The sequence below is a fragment of the Anser cygnoides genome, chromosome 7, assembly GCF_040182565.1.
Source record: "Anser cygnoides isolate HZ-2024a breed goose chromosome 7, Taihu_goose_T2T_genome, whole genome shotgun sequence".
Lineage (NCBI taxonomy): Eukaryota > Metazoa > Chordata > Aves > Anseriformes > Anatidae > Anser > Anser cygnoides.
The window spans coordinates 7790075-7810795 of NC_089879.1; the positions used below are offsets into that span (position 1 = coordinate 7790075).

At 34.7% G+C, this 20721-nt stretch overlaps 2 protein-coding genes across 4 annotated transcripts in view; one reads left to right on the forward strand and one right to left on the reverse strand.

The window, feature by feature from the left end:
- GFRA1 (GDNF family receptor alpha 1) overlaps positions 1–20721 on the forward strand; it is a 274556-nt gene that overhangs the window by 70356 nt on the left and 183479 nt on the right. The gene's annotated exons all lie outside the window — the stretch shown is intronic.
- Positions 685–20640, reverse strand: CCDC172 (coiled-coil domain containing 172). 3 transcript variants are annotated; one of them, XM_013174623.3, is made up of 8 exons: positions 19917–20640; positions 19607–19692; positions 16511–16627; positions 14837–15002; positions 12724–12825; positions 11659–11761; positions 1660–1747; positions 685–820 (listed from the first exon to the last, which is right to left on the reverse strand). In XM_013174623.3, exons 1-8 carry the CDS (start codon positions 19993–19995, stop codon positions 788–790), a joined length of 774 nt encoding a protein of 257 aa, XP_013030077.1. In that variant the 5' UTR covers positions 19996–20640; the 3' UTR covers positions 685–787. The 3 variants fall into 3 exon arrangements, with proteins under 3 accessions (XP_013030077.1, XP_066856524.1, XP_047916554.1); XM_048060597.2 differs by having other exon boundaries at positions 698–817; XM_067000423.1 differs by lacking the exon at positions 16511–16627.

Sequence of the window (20721 nt, forward strand, 5' to 3'; positions counted from 1 at the left end):
CCAGTGGATCAGAATACTCTTTGATACTGATGATGCAGATCAAACCTTGCCAGTCTTTAAACTGCAGCTATGTCCTAAGAGGGGAAAAAAACTCCTTATATCTCAGGCAGAACTTGGCCAGTTTCCAAAAAGATCGATTCCTACCCTCTTAATAAAACATCTCTTGCAGTTCTTTTAATGACAGAGCTTGGAGGGCTCTTGGTGTAGAAAAGCTAGTGGAGATTATTCACTTATATGGCTTACCATAAGTGGAGGCATCTACTGATCAGTAGGTTTGAAAACTATTCTGGACGATCATCCAGTATCACTAGAGTTGAGCTGTTTCAGAGAGCTTGTTATGGAATTGCATTGTCAGATATAACCTAAATAGCCCACAGGTCCTGTTAAGTATTTCTTGACGTTAACACCAGTCTTCCTCTCAAATGAGACCACATCGTTACCTTAAAAGGAGAGTGTTCATTCTGAAAAACAGTACGTAGAGAACGAAGCTTGTGTTATAGGAACTTGGCTGTGTGTGTAGTAGACTGTGTTGTCCATTCATGGGCAACAAAGAGGAAAATAAATATGGATAGCTGTTGAACTGGAGGGAGGATAAAACACACACACAAAAAAAAACCCCACACTTTTAAATGAATAAAATTTGATTTTAATGGAAAATAAAGGCAGATACAAACTGCGGTTTAACCAAACAGCACCAAAAGGCATGCTGATAGAGCCTGTGTAAAATTGTTTTAAAACTCTCAAAGATTAGCTTCTGTGACACTTCATATGATACGCCACATATTATTCACTTGTCTGAAGACTTTTTTTGTGATAGCTTCTGGAAAACAGAAAGAATTGAATTACAGAAAATCAAGTCAAATAAGTTCACTGTGTTCTTTACAGAGAAGCTTTTAAACATTATGCTGTTTTTGTTTCTGAAGTTTGACAAGCATAATAAAATTAATGGAAGAAGTAAAAGAAAGTTATATTCCTCCAAAAGAAATTTAAAAATCATCATAACAGTCAGTAATACAAATTTTCCATGACTGATATTCTGCTGTTGATGATAGTAGCAGCTGCATCTTCATACAACTCAGTCAGGGACTCTGAAATGAACCTTTAAAAACCCTTAATTTCCAAAAATGGGACTTCAAAATGTTTTTTCTCTTTGTATTATTACACAGACTGACAATCAAAAAATTTGAAGTTAAGATTGACATTTAGAGGAAAACACACTTTAATTTTTTTGTGAAGAACTTGTGAGTGGACAAAATACTTCCATAAAGGATGTTATTATAGCCCTATTTCTCCATATTCCCATCTTTCATTTATCTGACAGCTGGAATTAAAGATTAAATTATCTCCTAAATGCCTACTCTTTTTGCAGCTTTCAAGAAATTAATGATTACTGCTAGTCTCCCAAATAGGTCTTGTGCTAAAAATGTATCTTTAAATTCTTTTCTGTGCTTCTTTTTTTCCATGAGAAATGATACTCCTGGACATTTGGAAATAATAGGGTAAAACAAATGAGAATTGAGTGCACCTGCAATGCAAGGATTTTGGCTGTGTACATAGTATAAAAAACCCGCTTATCTAAAACCACTGTTAATCATCTTAAATTACACATTTAGAACTAAGATTATCAAACACTTAAAATATGTAGGGAAAATGGCATACCATTTGCAGAATTTCAATTTCTGTTCGAAGAGTCTCATAGATACTTTCCCAATCATCATCTTTGTAATTTTCCAATTCTTTCTTAAGCCTATGTTCAAAAACAAAAAATAAATCAGGGAACGGCTGTTTGGATTACGTTGTTCAGCTTTGGTCCCAGTCGTCAAGTTGACTTATGTGAGAGACCCCTCATTGATCTATTTGCATGATCAAGACTTAAGTTTGCTCGTTTTGTAGCTGGCAGTCAATATGCCGCTCTCATGCAGTATCGCTGGATTTCATCCATCACTGGCAGTTGTGGTGGCAACGTGAGGAACCTTGAAAAATGTCAGTTTGGGTTTTTACAAAGTATGTCTCGACTAACAGTGCTTCATTAGACAGACTTCTAGACTATGCTGTTATAAACCATGAAAGATTTATGGCCTCATTAGTCATCATTTTCCTTATTTAAACATGTGAGTTTGAGTGTTGATAGTTGGGAAATACCATATGGTCCTGTTCTTACTTTACTTGGGCATCCACTCGGAGCTGCTGGCGAGGACAGAATATCGGATTAGATGGGGCCTCTGCCTGACCGCACGGGACAGTTCTCGTGCAACCCGTGTTCCGTGCCCCTCTGCAGGCTCCTTGGCTGTTGCTGCTGTTCTCCCCTCACTGCTCCAGCCCTTGCTGACTGTTTTCCTAATAGTCTCAGACAGGAATTCTCTAACTTCTCTACAGTAAGGACTACTTTTAATATAGGGATTATTCCCATTCAAGAGAGCATTGGGTTTTCCCCATTCTTTCAAGTTTATACAATAGCCCCTGTGGCTTCTGTCTCTTGCAGGCATAAAGCAGTTTTTACAAATAGCTCCTGATTTTACCATTGGTATGGAAACAATTAATAAAACCAAATGTTTTTATTCTCACTTGTTGCAGCTACTGAGTCACTGCGGCTCTTCTCCAAATATTTTCATAGAATGAAAAGAGACAGGGGGATTACCTAACGTTGTCTACAAACAAGGCTCACAAATCCAGTGTTTTTAAAACCAGAAAATATGGTTTATTTTGGGGGGAAAAAGTCCTCTATAGAAAAAGAGATTCCAAGGGGAATATCAGTATTCAGGAAATACTCAAGTCATTGGTCCTGCTAAAAGTAGAGGCCTAAACTTTGCACAACACTGCCTATATTGGTTTAGATTAATGCTCTGTAGGCCATGAAAAATTTTCATTGAGAGAAGCTCAATTCAAGGTCTAAGATCAGCTTCTGACCTTGGTGAAATCAGGTTAAGTTCATTGCCTTCCCTCCTTGTTTTTTCTCTGTGCTTTCTGCTAGTGTGATTTTAGAGCCCTAATTTAAGACAAAACAAACACACACACACACAAAAGCCCTGCTTTGCTGAATTTACTTTAACAGTTTTTTTTTTTTTTTTTTTTTTTTTAATCTCTGAGAAAATGCTCTCTCATTGTATTCCACATTGGAACATTGATGCACAGCCTGTTTGCAGCTACCCATCCATGCTTAGGTGTACACTAAGGACAAAACTACGGGAAAATAACCAGTAAGAGTTGCTAATTTGTGTCTTGGGGTTGTGAATTAATTACTATTGATGATGTGCTTCTGTGAAGTTTTGCCTATGGATTTTTAAATTTTATAAAAATATTTTATAAAATTTAAATGTGATGAAAGCACAACTCCTTATATAGCATCAGGTAGTGGTGATAAAAGTCATTTATTCAAATGTGGTGTTTAATTTTTACATTAATCAATTGATTTTGCTTTCAGGTCTTCCTTCTGTCTTATTTAGAAGCTAGATAATTACAGTATGTGCCAGGAATATTATACTCACAAAACAAGGGCTGTCTGTTAGGTTGCAGTCTACACAATTAATGCGCTGGAGATGCCTGACTTACTGAATAAATGATGAAGTTTTACCAGAAGGAATGTGAGACAATGGAACTATTCAAAATAATGCTTAACCTGGAAGCAGACTTAGCTTTTTTATTTTACACTTAAGATAAACAGGATACTCCTATTCATCTTTTCACTATCGAATCAAATATGCAAACCAATTATTCATGGAACTATACTGTCTAGATGTAGGGCAGGTTATCTGTCACCTTTGGAAATGGAAAGAGATGTGCCTTTTGCCAGAACAAGGATTAATATGACAATTATACCCTCCTTACAACTATGATAAAAAGCAAATCTGTTTAAAAACAAAAGAACTACAAAAAATGAAATGATAAATTATTTTTTCATCTTCCACATTCTTTGGTTTTGTTCTTATTTTTAGCACTTTGATCTTCTAGAGGGAAATCGAAGGTATCTTTAAAAAAAAAAAAGGTCATTACACTGGATTGACGCTGTATTAGTAAGTTACAGAATCACAGGTAATGGGCTCTAATGACTAACTGGGCTGGAAATGCCATGTTTGTGGAAGGAGGTTTGAAAAACCTTCTTCAAGATAAGGCTATGTTTTATTACTGGTATTTAAATCAAGTAGGTGGGACAAAAGCATCAGATTTTTTTTTCAGATGCTAGCTTGCCCAAGACTACTCAACTATCTGTGTCCTGTTTTCCATTACTCTCAAGTGCTAGAAGTGACAAAGAGATGAAGACGGAGATCACTGAAGATGATTGATTATGCAGCTTTGAAATGAACACATCTATTAAACATCATTGGCGTTTGTGGTTGATATGCACTCTACTTGAATTTTAGCTGTATATGCAGAAGGCAAATTGGAAAAATAATTGTGAAATCAATAGTTGTTGGTATTATGAATTGAACTGTGATGAAAAAAATATTATTCTCAGACAGATTTCTCTGAAAATCATCCACAGGCTCATAATACTGAACCAAGGCTTAGTAGTCAAAACTTGCACTCTGAGAATGATTTTATGTAAAGAGGTCTCAAAGCAGAAATAGTTTGTGTGAATATGCATTTTAGAGGTCTTTTTTGTCTAAGTGGAAGACAGATCCAACCTGGTAATTGTTGGGGTTGCAAAAGGAGCAGACTCTTTCTTGGTTATGTTTTAATGAGACAAGAAAAATATTTTTTTTCCTTGTTCTCCTTCTTGCCTCTGACTTGTGTATGATCATTGTTCTATTTTTTAACCATAAGTACGAGGGAAAACATTAGCGTATTATAAACAGAATTGCTTGATTCTGGTATACAGGGAATAGAATTTGTGACACAAAACTGAAAGTTCCCTAACTTCCAGAGTATCTATGTTGATTTTCCTGAACTTTACCAGAAAGGACAGAAGAAACATTTATCAAGGTTTTAAGACTTTATTTAAACTGAAGAAAAGAATAAAAGACTGGTTTACTGTCTCAAGGAAAAGCAGAGCTAATGCATTGGGGCTGTTCAGTCTCAGTTCGGTACTGGGGCCAAATTAATGTGTATGATTCTAAAGCGAGTGCAAGATTTTGCTGGGTATCTACAATTTGCTACTAAACAGAAGATGCTATTGATACAGCTGAAGAAGTCAATGAATTTCATAGTATTATCAATTGATTGAGGAAAGGAGAAAATAAATCCTGAATGGAATTCAGTATCTCAAAACACAGCTCAAGCACTTGAGTTGAACAAATAAATTATAAAAGTATGTGCTCAATGGAGCAGAAATAGAATAAAAATTAAGATGTAGTAGTAATAATAAATACTAGCAAGAAGATTAAACTACCAAAAGCAAACAGTATACTAGGCTATGTAACAACTGGAACTATGTAATGTAAATAAAAATAAATGAAATAACATTAAAGAAAAAATAGGGGAGAGATTCCAAATGAAGCATTACAAATAAAGTTGCCACACAGTATTCCAACTGAGGTTGCCTTGACCAGCAATGTTAAAACTCCTGTGGTTTTTGTGGAAATAACTCTTGCTTTTATGTTTTCCACAGCTATATTTACTTTCATTGTTTATAGTTATCTTCTGATAACATAGTATGCTCAGGCTCCTCTTCTTTGGTTCCAGCTATCTAGTATTGAAGTCCTTAGTACAAGTACATAATATATATTATATATTTTATATATATATATATATAATTACGTTCCTCCTCTCTTTTATTTACTTCATTCTGCAAGGACTAGAGTTCTTATATTCCTTCATGCTATTTTCTTAAAAACACTTTCTATTCCATAGTTATTATTTAAAAAATTGGACAGAATCAGCTGTGACTGCAGTTACCTTCTTCCAGCTCTTTTTATTTATTTTTTCAGCCCTATTACTGTTATTTCTATCAGTCATTTCCTTACTCAAAATTTTTAATGTGTCTTCTCCAGTTTAACTAATAGTTTCCCACATGGGATAATATCAAATACTTCACATGCGTCTAGATGGATGGTACTGAATTTACTTTGTATAACCAATTGGTTGTCCTATCAGAGAAAGATATCATTATTCAGATTTGATCTACTTCTTGTAAATCCATACTGCAATTTATAATTGAAACTTTTTTAAACATGATTCAAACTGTAATAGTTCCACTGGGTACTTCTGTTAAAAAGAAAAGCTTAAAAAAATCAATTAGATGATTGCCATTTAAAAACTCATTTTGAACCACATATATTACTCCAGAGATTGATATTTCCTGATTATAAAATTTAACATAAAATTAAATCGAAAATATATTTTTAAAAATACCAGAACCATGGCCTTAGGCAGTCCACTGTTAGCATGAAACATTTGTTCAGCTCTAATGAACGTATTTCTTGTAAGATTTAGATGAAAGAAAACATCACTTTTTCCTTCCTAATTTTGGCAATGGAGTTTCTCTTTCTGTATTCCAAAGTTTAAGAAGCAATTCTATATTTCTTGGAATTATACAATATGCAATGCCTTGAACTATTTTTACAAAGTGAGCTGACCATGCATTTCCCTTTGCTACTGTGATTATGAAGTAGAACAGAAATTCAGGTTTTGAAGAAAAAAAATATCCTTAGTCTACCTTTTAGAATAGTGTGAAAAAATATAAATTTTAGGTAGAAACTGTCTGCTCTTAGTCTATATAATCTTCAATTAAGATTATTTATAAGTTGCTTTTCGTAAGACAATACACAAATCTAAAATTGTGAAACAAGATAATTAATATGGTAAGTAATTATAGTGAATATAATAGTTAAATGCCATAGTTAGGAATTTGTTGGTATCAGCGAAAGGCTCTGCTTGCATCTGTATTGTTCCATTTAAGTGATGCTACTTGCCACCAGCCTGGGAAATGTGACTCGAAAGAGCTGTTGCCAAAGTTCTCTCAAAGTTCTGTGTGTGGGGCTGGCATTAGCAGAGCAGATGATGACTTTTTTTTATTTTAATTGCACATCTTTTCTGAAAAAGCCCTCTTTTCTTAAAGGCATCTCTGTATTATGCATCCAGATCATGAGACTTGTGACTGTCAGGGAGCCCACATTGAGGAATAGGGTAAAGTGTCTTGAAGAGAAAGAAAGCAAGAAAAGGAAATTCGTATGTGTTTGTTTATTGGATCTATTACTTTGTTTATAGCATTTTACAGCTGAAAATATTCAGTGATACTGAAGCAAAAACACTTTTAGTTCATGTCAGTAAGGAAGCACTTTATGCTGTCAAGACCTGCACGAAGGATGCTGACAAGCATGAAGAATTTAGCTTTTAAGACTAACAATCAAGATGGCATCATCAACAAAAACCTCAAAAGTTCTCTGAGTGAAAATTATGCAGCTAAAATGTATTGCAATTCTAAATTAACAATACATAAAGCAAAAAAAACAAAACAAAACAAAAAAGTAACAGGCTTTAATTACATTGTTATTTTCACAAGTGTTGAAGGAATTCAGGTTGTTATAAATTTGAATATTTATTTCTCTTAATTGCTTAAAATGGTCTTAAAGTCTCTTATTTTCCAAGTCTTTTTTTCCTCCCTCTCATTAGCTTTCCAGAATTTTACTAGTTACTAAAACAGAACAGTAAGCAAAATAACAGTTTCAGTGTTTTAAAGTCTCTTTTTGTGCTCAGTAACATTTTAGTATTTTGTGAAAAAAGTTTCAGAAATAGTGGAAAAGTTTAAAGAATACACTCATTAATTTCAATTCAATAATAAATTAAGCAAAATCAGAATGTAGTTCAGCATAAGGAAAAGCCTAACACCGAAGATTGCACTAGAAAACTTCTAAATGCTGTATAAAAGCATCATTGTTAATGAAATATTTTTCTTAAAAAAAAAAACCAAACATATATATAAATATTGAATAACTCTTTTACCACTGAACATTCAAGTCAGTATATACAGCAGTCAGTATATTCCACATATGTGCTTGGAATGCACCTGGAAGTCAAAGGTTTGGTGTATCTTTTTATATGCAAAATGTAGTGTACTTTATACCTTATCTTGAATTTGTAGTCACAGCAGTCTGTCAGGAAGGGAGTTAGAGAGTCAACACTGTAGAGTTGTAAAATTTTTTGAGCAGATTGATCTTAAAAAAATAAATAAAAATAAAAGCAGCTATCAAACTATTGAAGCATGTGGAACATTCCTAGTTGTGATGGGGATGATTAACTTAGGTCCAGAAAATAGGTTTTTTGGTTTTTCATCTACTGTATGTGATAACTTTAAACTAGGACAGTATGATTGAAATTGTGAAAGTTCAGGGGTTAGTGATAGGCAGAGTATAGCAGTGAGTCATGGAACGTGGTTTCTGCCATTGGTAGTACTGCTGGCAGCAGTTATCCCTAGCTAACAAGAAGCTAGAGCACTCCCTGATCTCAAAGAGCTTCACTGACCTGAATTTTAAGGATGCTGGTAGAGTTGATTCCTTTAACTTAGCTGGAATGGTTCAGTGAGTCCTGCCTTAATTGCTATTACCATATTTTGGCATGAGGGTTGTTGCTGGCACAGTTTAGAATCATTACTGGTCATATGATTCCTTCCAGTGTATTTCAGCATGAAATAAAAGCATGTCGTTGACTGTTTTTTTCAGAAAACATTCCTTCTACGCAAGGACTCGAGAGGCAAATGCAGAATTGAAGATCTATTAAAATGCTGGATTTTGAGTGTGCCTTTTGGTACCACTGTATCTCATAAAAATAAAACCATAATATATTTTTCTCTAATTTTTGGAGAAGTACATACTAAAAATCATATTTTCTTTAGTCCTTATCCATAACTATATCTGTATTCAACATTCAAATTTCGGTTAGCTTTTTCCAGTATTTTATGTGTATTAGAACAACCTTGTAAATGCAATACCAGTAGCTGCTGGAATTAACAGTGTGCGCTTCTTACGACCTTCTGTAATTCTTTGATGGATTTCGGAGAAATTTTATGAAACTGCAGATATTGTATAGGGCATTTTTCTCAGATCAAAGATAAATTGCTGTAATTTGAATTAGCTGGCTACACTCTTCAGGTGAAATGCAATTTTCTTTAAGATATATACTTAATTGTAATGAAGATTCTTGCCTTGCCAGCTACTTTTGATATTGATTTTTAAGCTGGGACTAGGTATGTGATCCAATAACAGACTTAGAGGGTGGCCTGGGAGCTACATATATCAGGTTATTGATGCTGACTGTCTCTCATGTTTGTTCTAAGGAAGCATTAAACACGTTGGTATTTTTGCCATTTAAAAAATGTTGTGGCTTCCTACATCATAAAAAAGACAGAATCAAATTTTGTGCCTTATAGAAAAAGTATGAATTTTTGATCCACACTGCTTGTGTTATGTCAGAATATTCCTCTCTTTATAATGTATACTAAATGTGATTTTCAGGAAAAACTAAAACTATATTCCTGCAATAGATTCTATATGGGGGAAGGAGAACTGGGGGGAAACAGAAGGTGTGGGGGAGAAGTCTTCATTAAAGAAAAAACTGGTCTTCTTGATGGCCTCCTTGTAAGTATTGTAGGGCAGTTAGGTTCTCCCAGAAGGACTATATATACTGTATTATTTGTAACATACTTTAAATTCCCTTTCATTCTCTTAATTCAATAGTCCAGATGAAGAAGTCATGAGTAGGTTTAAAAAAAAAAAAAAAAGGTAAGAGGTGTTTAAATTCCCTTTCATTCTCTTAATTCAATAGTCCAGATGAAGAAGTCATGAGTAGGTTTAAAAAAAAAAAAACACGTAAGAGGTGTACAAGGCTAAAAAGCTGTGGGATGTGGGATACTGCTAAACAGCACAGCGCTGTGACATAGGGAAGTAGATAAATGAGGACTGCCTGTGTAGCTCTACTGAAAAGCAGAACCTATTAGTGCTGACAGAAGTGCAATGACATAGCTCTGCTGCTCCTGGCATCGGAATTAACTTGTTCAAAGCTATCTTTCTCTATCAAGCAAAGAGCTTTTGCACATATGTATGAGACCAAAGGCCAGAGCAAGATAAAAGTATGATTTAGACAAATCGGTCATAAATTATGTCCAGTATCTGAAATGAAAAAATATTTTGATATAAACAAACTTCAGTATATTGTTACACCATAATGAGTGTTTGCTTTTTGTGACAGTAGTAACAATAGTAGTAGCACTTTATATTTTGCACTACATGCAATTATCAAATAACAGACATGTATGGGCTCGAATGACTTGCCTGGGATCTCAGTGAATCAGTGGCAGAGCTGGGGATTTAAAGTATTGCTGCTTGCTACTTCTGTAACTTACACACAGGAAACCTGTTACAGAAAACTAATTATGACAATTTGAATATTAAGTGGCATTATGGCAGTAAACTAATCCATGGGAAGTGTATTATTTAGTAGAAAGCTGACAACCTCATGTATCACAAAACCTAATATATCATGGTGGAATGAATAATGTAGAGGAGTGAATTATAAGGGCCTGTCTTAAAGCTGCAATGGAATTGCAACTGTTATTATTATTTACACTGTCCTATATGTATATGTTGAATGCAAAGTTTTTGCTACTGTATGCGGAATTGTAAGCTAATTAATTTTTATGTTGAGGGAATTTTGGCTATGTCTCAGCGCCATGTAAGAGGTTGTACAGTTAGTAATAGGGCTGATATATCATTTTTTCTTTCAGAAACTGGTATTCAGCAAAAAAATTGGTCTTTAACAAATCGTCCTTCAGAAAAATGCCCAGAGTTCCCTGCTAAATTTTATTTCTTCATTGAATGATTTCAGAAAAATATACTATATTTATTTTAGTCAAAAACTAATAAATGTATAGGAGAAAAGGGTGACATTACAAAAGTTCTGTTTTCCCTAATAATTTATTTTAGAGAATAATTTGGACCAGTTCTTCTAAGAGGAATTTACATTGTCTATTAAATATTTTTAAATACTTATAGGCACTTTCACATGGAGCACCATAAAATTAGAAAAAGAGTTACTTTTGTGACGGGGAGCTTTTTGCATTGAAACTTTTTGTTTTGTTAAAGTTCATTACGTGCTTTTGTGTACGGTGAAAATGTAAATGTCACACTTGAGCAAGCTGACAACAAATGAGTCATGACTACTCTCTTCCTGGGGAGCAATATTGACTATTAAGGGAGACTGTGCAAGGTCTTCTGTCTTGTTTAAATCTTCAAGATTTTGTTGTAAACTAGCTTAATTAGAAGTCAAACTAGAACTGATGGCAGGGACAGCAGAGAAAATAAATCTGCATTAAGTTCAGTGCAAAGCCCACCTGATCTGAAGAGGTTTTTGTGGCCCATCCAGTCCATCATCATTCAGCCAGTCAATGTATATAGCATGATGGGTAGTTCATCAATATTCTCTGTACCACCACCACTATTTTTACAAAGACTGAAGAAACCTACTACCCACAGAGCAGGCTTTTGCTCACCCTCCAAGTATGACTGTGATTTCCTTGCAAATGCTTTCAGTTTTTAGTTCATTGCAGCATGTATGTAAGGGTGAAAGACTGTAATAAACAAAGAGAATTTTTGTTCTGTAATAAACATAATTGGTTCTTCTGATTTCCAATGAATTGTATAGGAATATACAAAAAATAGTCATTACTACCGGAACTGAAACTACAGACCTAAAATTAAATTTAAGGATCTACTAACACGAGACTCTTACCTTAAACATTCAGGATCAGTCTGAGGTTTTTCAGTGACTTGGACTTTTTCTGTTTCTAAACCTTTTGTTGTTCCTTCAGCCTCCTTGATTAATTTCTCAAGGTCTAAACATACATTTATAACGTCGTTATTATTTTATTAATCATGCATATTCAATGACAGTCTGCATTTTCTAAATTTATCTAACTTTTTTTTTTTCTGTGAAACTGTTTGTAGGATAAAGGCACCTGAATGATGAACACGTATTATTTTAGTGTCGTAATTCGTATATACATTACAATCTTTTAGAAAAACTTGTTCACTTTCCAAACAATCTGTGACCATATTTATAGCCTATCCTTCCTAGCTCATTTACTGTTACATGCTATTTATACGTTTGCAAAAAAAATATATATATAAAATTAAACCATTTCTTAGATTTTCTTTAAACCCAAATTTCAAGATAATTCCTATTGCCTGACATCACCTATGAAACAGAACCTTTCTTGCTTCTCTCTGTATAGTTGTTTCTTTTACTGGGGTTCTTGCATATTCGACACCTTTTTGCCAGCCTTGTGTGTGGATCTCTTTTTTTATGCATTGCCTTTAATACACAAATGTCAGTAAAAAATAACAGTTGAATTTAGAACTCAGAGACAGTTTTGGCTTCGTCCTCTATCAGTCCAAGCCATGTTGGTTAAACATCTGAATTTTACAACATTCTTTTATTACAGGTTAATGGTTTTTAAACAACACTTAGGTTGATTTCAAGTTCACTTTGAAACACATAATTCTCCATTTAAGTATTTGTCTTACTAGCAAAAGTAGAATTTTCTTTTTCGTATTTATAGGTTATGAGTCAGCAAAACCGAATGCCTTGCTATCAGTGACATTCAATATAAATCTTAATGAAATCCACAATACTTGTTACAAACGTATTTTAAGATGATGTATTACATAACAAACTATGAAAAATCTTATTTCTATGACTTCTTTTTTCTGAGAAAAATAACTTGACAGAAAGGATTTTTCAGAACTATTTGTCAAGACAGAAATAATTACCATAACAAGTGATTATCAAGCGCACCTTTGAGTTCACTTTGGAGAGTAAATAATTCCTGCTTTAAGTCATTCTTCTGCAGCTGGAGAGCATTTAACTGAACACTTTTATGTTCCATTAACTCCATTTCTAAGATTAAAAAATTATATTTTAAATTACAATGCATTGCAGTTTAAGTCTTCATAATATAAACTTAAATACTCTTTACTACTTCTACTCATCTTTATCTACTGAAAAAGAACCTTAAATACAACCAAAATCAGTTGTATGAAATCAAGCTCACAGGAAATATGTTATGTATTTCTCATTGTGAAAATAAATGTTTTCTAATGTTCTTAAGACATTCACATTTTTGTTGACTGGGCATAAAAATAATTGCAAATCTTTTGCTTTAGAGTTACTTCAGCTATAAAGGAAGATGACTTATTGAGCAGGAGGTAAATAAACACCTTTCAGCACAACTAAAAGAAAAATACCACAACATATTTTGTTTAGTATTACGGATGCTTGAACCAGAATTTTGACAGCATCTGGAATTAATTGTGATCATCCCCCCCCCCCCCCCCCCCCCCAACCAGATGTCCTCGAATAATTTACTTGTTATTAGTTATTTTATCCTGTTCACTTAAGTTCTGATAGTGTGCTCAGGACTGCAGCAGTCAGAAAGCCAGACAAGATGTATCTCAAAAAGTGCAATTTAAAAAGGATGTAATCGAGACAGCAACTGAACCCAGAGAAGGAAGAGGTTAGTCATTTCATGTTCTGCTGATCTAACCTTCAAGAGACCATTTGACTGATCAGATTTGTCTGAATATTTAATTCTATCAAATAAATTAATCATTAAAAATAATAGGTGCCTCCAAATACAGACTTTTTTTTCAGTTGCAGATCAGAATCAGAGCCCTATCAAATACAGAAGGAAAGTATAACCAAATACAAACTCAGACCGTTTTATTTCAGTAACTTTACATCAGAAGTCATGGAATACAAAGTGCTGACACTTAATGAATCATGAGACTGGATAAGACTTTGAGGGGTCATCTGGAGCCTTCTTCCTCCTGAAGGCTATAGCATCAGCTATACATCTGTCACATCTGACAGATGCTTGTAAAACCTGCTTTTAAAGACGTTTGTTAATGGAGAATCTACAATTTCCTAAGGCAGATTGTTTCAATTGTTCACTCCTCTTATTTGTTTGAAAGATTTCTCAAACAGCCAGCAGATGCTCCCTTACTGTTGTTTAAGCTTGTTACTTTTTATTCAGTTCACTACAGGTATCAAGAATCACTTTCTTTTTTACAGAACCCTTTAAACATTTTAAGACTGATACCCACCTTACAGCAATCTTTTCCTCCATAGCTTAAATACTTCCAATTCTTTCCTTTTTTTCCCTACGTCCTCCAGATCTCTGATCACTCTAACTGTTCCCATGTGGACTGTCTCCAGCGGGTCCACATTTTTTCTTGAAATGCAACATCCAAGACTAGATACACAGTACTCCAGCTAAGAATTTAACTGCCCTAAATAAAGTGAAAGATTGTTTTGCTTGTCTTAGAGGTCAGAATTATGTTTATGTGTCTCAGTATGGTGCTGATATTCTGATGTCATTGACTCGTGTTCAGCTTGTGATCCATGATGACTCCAATGTCCTTTCTGAAGGATTGTTTCTCGGTCTGACTCTATTCTGGGAAACCTCATATACCGTACCTTAACTCAGAGAGAAACTGTGGCTGTAAAAGACTAGTCATACCAGACAACTCTGCGTATAATTTTTTGAAGCTAAGAAAATTTACAAAACTCAACCAAAGGTGACTAAAATCATTGCAAACCTAATACAGTATGTTATGTACGGCAGCGCACCTCTGTGCTAGCTGACATTAGACATTGTGATCAACTTTTACAGATCTGCTTCTCCTTATAGCACTCATGGTTAAAAATGAGTGAAGAGGTTGGAGAACAGAAAAGGCTTTAATGATCTTTGTGTAACGTGGTATGTCAGACGACTCTCTTTCAGTTTAGTGCTAAGAGATAGTTCCAGACAGCAGGAGAATATGATTAAAATTATTGTTTTGCACTCCTATATTTTATTGATTTGTATTCTCTGGTAATCCAAGATGAAATCATTTAATGTAAGACTTACCATTTTTTAACAGAGCTGCCTCATTCTCTAAATCATTTATTTCAGTCTTGACTTTTTTTTTAATCAGAAGATCTCTATTACTTGTTAGTCCATATTCATTGTTAAACTCTGTTATTTCCCTCGCAAAATTATCTTCCTCTTCAGTCATTTTTCTCTTTGCATCTGTCTGAAAAAAAGAAAGGGAAAACCGAATATTCAGATGAAAAAAAAAAGGAAATATTTGTTAAGCTAGGCAGAGTGAAACATACTTATCGTTTATCCTTAAACTTTACACATGCTATTTATTTATTTTCCTGACTTATGAGAACATGAAAATGGTCTACAGCTCTATCATTTTGTCTGCTGTTGGAATCTTTTTTTTTTGTCTGCTGTTGGAATCCTTTTTTTTTTTCTTGACAAAGTGGAGGATATATTCTTCATAGAAAAACATTTTAAAAATTACCAGATTGTGTTACAGACTTGCGTCAGCAAGTCAATTTTTAACTTCAACTCATTATTGAAATTAGTAGCAAGTTCTGTTTAAAGTCAGTAGCATAATATGGCCATTCTTTTTTAGGCTGTTATTAAATTAATTAAAGGTGTTTATTCCTGTGCATAAGGCAGACTTGCTTTATCTCCATTGATATCTACTATGAAAGCTATAATTGATAGGCAGTCACTTTCATTTTCTAGAAAAAAATAATCTAAAGACATGGGTAATAATAAATTCCTTAAAAAATCTTAACTGAATAAATTAAAAGAAATAACCTTACGTACGGGAAGAAACAAACAATCTGTATATCAAATCTGACTGATTGCAATTAAATAAATTTCACATTTCTTCAGAGAATAGTAATTTTTTTGCCTTTTAACTGAATAATTTTACTCTGATATTGTGATTATATTTATTTCTTTTTCTTTTTCCCCCCTCTATTTAAGATAGGGAATACTTTGGATGCCGAAGTAGTATTAGTTAAAATGATTATTTGCTTAAGGGTTTAGTGGTGATAATGATGATTCATAATAAATATTGAAAATTCAGCTCTGTTGATTTGAAATACAAATACATATGCAGAGGAGTTCTCATGCATGGATTTACTTAGTATCTAAAGACTTAAGGATCCACGATGAAGAAAGAGGAAGGCAATATTCAGGTTAGCACGACAGTAAATTAAAAAGCTTATTGTCTGTATGTTGCAAGTAGCTACCTTTTAAGAGGTGGCTAAGTATTTGTGGTCTCAAAGAGATTGTGTGGGATGTCGTCATTCCTAAAACATTCTATTGTCCTCCCTGAGATTTTCCTTTGATATTTCTCAATCTGCTTTATTGTGCTTGAGGAAGTCCAAATTAAGGTGTGATTTTCCTACTTTTCTTTTACGAAGTAGTTAATATGTCAGAATTGGAATTCAGCCATATATCAGAAATTAGAAACTGAAGTTAAGAATGCTAAATCAGCTTTGTCGATAAAAGGCAGCACACGTTACCTTAGATCATTAAGCTGAGAACTAAATTTAAAATTCAAAGTGAGAATTTAGCCACGTTTACATTTTTAAGTATGCTAGAGTTAAAAAATAGTAATAATAAAAATGGACTATTCAGATTTATAACGTTAATTCTTCCATATTTTCAAATTTAAAGCTGAATACACTCATACAGTACAAACAAGCTGTTTAAATGTTGTAGCTGGAAACATACAAAGTTTTTCTGAAGAATGCTTTTTTGATTAGTAAGTTCAGCTTTCTGTTTCTCTAAGCTGTCTTCATGTTTCTTCAGAATTTCTAAGAAGAACATTTTTTCAGACAGATGCTGAACCTTGCAAGAGAAAACAGTTATGAAATAAGGTTATTGTTTTATTATTTCATATACTTTCATATTGGAAATAAGGATCTAGGCCCAGTTAAAACACAGCTGGTGTAGCTGCTGGACTAGAAAAAACATAGCAGCTCTCTTTTTCCCCCCCAGTAATCTTTCATTATACCACTAAGCTTTGGAAAAATATCCTCTCTTTAAAAAAACAGATTTGGTGCTGGCCTTTCTATCTAAAATAATATTTTTTAAGTTTATCCAGGTTAGGCAAAACATTTTCAGGTTAAAAATAGGAAAAATATTGATCACATAGAATCTTTTACTCAACCTTAGTACAATGTCCTCCATCTTGTTGTGTACAACCCATCTCATAGCAAACCAGAAAACACCTGAATGGCTGTGTACGTCATCAGCTCTGCAGTGCTAGTATTGCATAGGTGAAGGAGGAACAAAGCTCACATTTTTTTTCTGAGAACAACTGTTGGAATTCTTAGCTAAAGAAATATAATGGTAAGAATGTTGATAGTCTAAAGACAGTTTTGTCATAAGGTCCTCCCCACGCCCACCACCTATACTTCTAGTTTGCATATAGCTTTATTTTTAGTTTTATTAATTTTAAATGTTAAATTATCTGATAGAAGATAAAAATAATATAGATGATTTGGAGAGGGTACAGATTAAGTGCATCTGTTATCAAAAGGAGGAGGATAATGGAATCAAATGTCCTAAGACTAGCGTGAGACAATCAGAAAGGAAAGGACCAGACTTTTTCCTCGTCCCTAATATGTTTGGCACAATGAGCGTCACGGAGGTGCTTGCCTCAGCAATATTTATTTTGCATCTTAATTCAAAGAGAGCAGATGATCTTATACCACTGTAATTATATTATTGAACATAACTAACTGTAGTGTAGTTTCTCCATCTGTAAGATGCCTACTTAATCAATATATTTGCAATAGATTTTTTTTGAAGAAATCATTTAGCCATGAAAGGCAAAATGCTATAATTCAGGTTGTAATTACATGCTACTTGATTTTACAGAACAGTGGAAATAAATAGAATTTCCTGGGAACCTTTGGTTGACCACAGGCAGTCTCTGTGAAATAGTTGTCAAAACACTTTTAAATTCAGCCTCATCTGCTTGCTCAGGCATAAGCCCTTGTGCATGCACATGCTTGGATATCTATGCTTATAAAGCACAGTTATTTGTTGTGGGACAAATTGAACAGCGTTAGCTGAACAGCAATATTTAATGTTAGTTGAATTATGTAAACTATTCTAGACATATGTAAACTTAACTGCTGTACTGAAAAATAAATTACTTTAAATAATTTAAATATCTCTATAATCTTTGAACCAAAATACGGTCTGATTGAAATGCATTTTTCCATTCCACTTACTTTCTGTATCACGTCCTATATATAAATGAATCAATGTCAGAATAAACAGGCAAGTAAACTATACTTTTGTGGACACCAGTTAGAATATTATTAATCCTGATGGGTAAAGCACTTAAGATCTAATTAGGAATAATTCTTCAGCTCTTCCCATTAGCCATTTACAATAATAGCTCTACTCCTGGGACATTCTATACCTACCACATAAACCTTGATTGTAAATCACAATGCATCAATAACAAATTAGTAGTATAAACATAAACTAGTGATGTTCATAAATAAATGTAGGAGGAAGGCTACAAAGGACTTTATCTAACAAACAACACCCAGCCATCTGTGATAAATTTAAATAAATTTAAAATGTAAATAAATTACTATTTAAAAGTTATTTTGGGCTCTGAGATTGTTGCATGCATAAATGCTAACATGTGACTAACTGCTTGCAAGATTATAGTCTCAATTTACAACAGTAAATATTTGTATATTTGTTCCTTTTTTTTTTTTTTTCTGACCCCATCACAGTAATGTCAGTATTTACTATACATAGTATATAGCCTTTAAAAAAAGACAGAAGAGCCTGTTTTTGGAAAGATGACAATCATCCCCAAAACATTTATTTTTGCATCTAGGTGGAGTAATTCCCCAAAGGCTCGTGAAGCTGTTTATTTAAATGACAGGACACAACAGTTTTAACTTCAAAGGAGACTCCATAAGCTTTCTTGTTGCGCACACACATTCCACCAATGCAGGTACTTAAGAGCACAAGGATGATATTTAGACTTCATTTTCAGGCACAGGAAATGGATTTTTAAATCATTTGTACTTACAGGAATTAATGGTGAAGAAGTTCTGCAAAAATGAAAGTTTAAATCTAAACCAATGTCTTCCATTTGGATAAATGGAAAGCATAATAAAATCTTAAAAGCACCAAATAGATTTGGAAACTTTCCCGTCTTCAGTGTCCCTAGCAAAACTCTAAGGCCTGGTATAATTGTGAACCCAGGAATCTTTAGTATATGACTCAAGATCCTGTGAAGTAAACACAATGAATTTTTCCATATATTCTCTGTGAAATAAATAACAACTTTAAGGAATGGCAGGGGGCAAAACAGGAATGATTTCCAGACCTCTGAATGAATGCATATGTAAAAAGAGCAAGTGCTATAACAACCTCCAAGAGTGTTCGGTCCGGGCTGCTCACAGTTAATCTGCTCCCTGCCCAGCTCTTTTCCAGGGGAGCAGGCATGACTTCACGCGCATATGTGCTGTCTTCAGTGATTCCAGATTTTGGAAGTATTATCTGGAAATGTGTCTGGCCTTGAGGTGAGAAAGTCCCTGAACATATCCAGAGGTCAGTCTGAAGTCTGGCACTTGTGAGAGGAAAGCCATAGACACACCTTTGCCCTCATGAAATACACACATTTGCTGGCAATGATCACTACAGAAACGCATGCTGTAAGTTTTCTCAATGCTCTCTCACTCACTAGGTGAAGCATATGCCTTGAAAATGTTTATGAATCTATTTCTGAAAAGAATAGATCATATGTTTGTAAATATAATGTATTTCATTATAATGTGGCCTGCTTACCTTAGTTTCTAACGTTATTTTTGCCGTGCTCAGCTCTTCTTTTATTTGGTTAATTTTTTCATGACTTCGGTTTATGTCAAATTTAGCTGCAACACAACAAAAACCTGTAAGTACATGTGGTTTTATAAAAACATGCCACTGGCAAGAAGCAGCCAGAGTGGCTGCCTGCCAAGCTTTTGCAACAACGCTCCCCTCACAATAGCGCGGTGGGGCCGCTCTGCTTTTCCTAGGATCCTCTGGAAAATGGAGAGGCCATTTAGTGTGGTCAGTGCAGCTCCTCTACCCACAAGATGTCAGCCATAGGGCTGACCTTGTTGGATGAGGCGCCTCTTTTCCCCCGCCTGCTTCTCTGTGAGCTGGATTTGCTGGAACAAAGCATCCAGATTCATTTCTGACTTTTTTTGTGGGCAAGTTTTCAGGTGTGTGAGGGCTCTCCAGGGCTCACTGACTTGTGGAGGGCTGGTTGCTGAAAGCCACGGATGTCCTGAGGGAAGCTGAGGATGGGCCCAGCCACAGCCCTTCCCTCAGGCCTCAGCCCAAGGCCCTGCCAGGCCTCGTCTCTGCCCTGTGGCTTTGGCCTCCCTGGGGATGGCTCCTCCAAGGGTCTGGAAAGAAACTCCAGACCATGGAGAGAAGTCACCTCCAAAGACAGGACCCAGCTGTGGCAGAAGAAGTGATGAGGGGCTGTGGAAAGTGGGGGGGTGAGGGTGAACCCTGGGCAGAGGGAAACATGAAGAGCTAGCTCGGAGAGAGTACAGTGGCACAGCAAGTGTTGAGGGAACCCAGGCAGGAAATGGAAAAAAGCAGGCACAGAGCAGAGTAGGGGCAGGACATAGAAGATATTTGGCTGTTCTAAAGGCATCTGACTGGCTAAATCTTGTCAAGCTTGAGTGCATTTGTGAAACGTTGATTCTGACCCAGGGTTTGGGGAGTTTTGATCAAACAGCTCTGACTTTATTTCTCTGGGGCCAAATGATTTATATTGCTCTTGTGTTGTTCAAAACCTTTTTTTTTTTTTTTTTTCTTTCTCTCCTTCCCCCTTCCTTTTTTTTTCTGTGGAGCATTTACCATCCATTTTTAATAATGTAGCTGTTCAGATTTATTTGTGTTTTGAA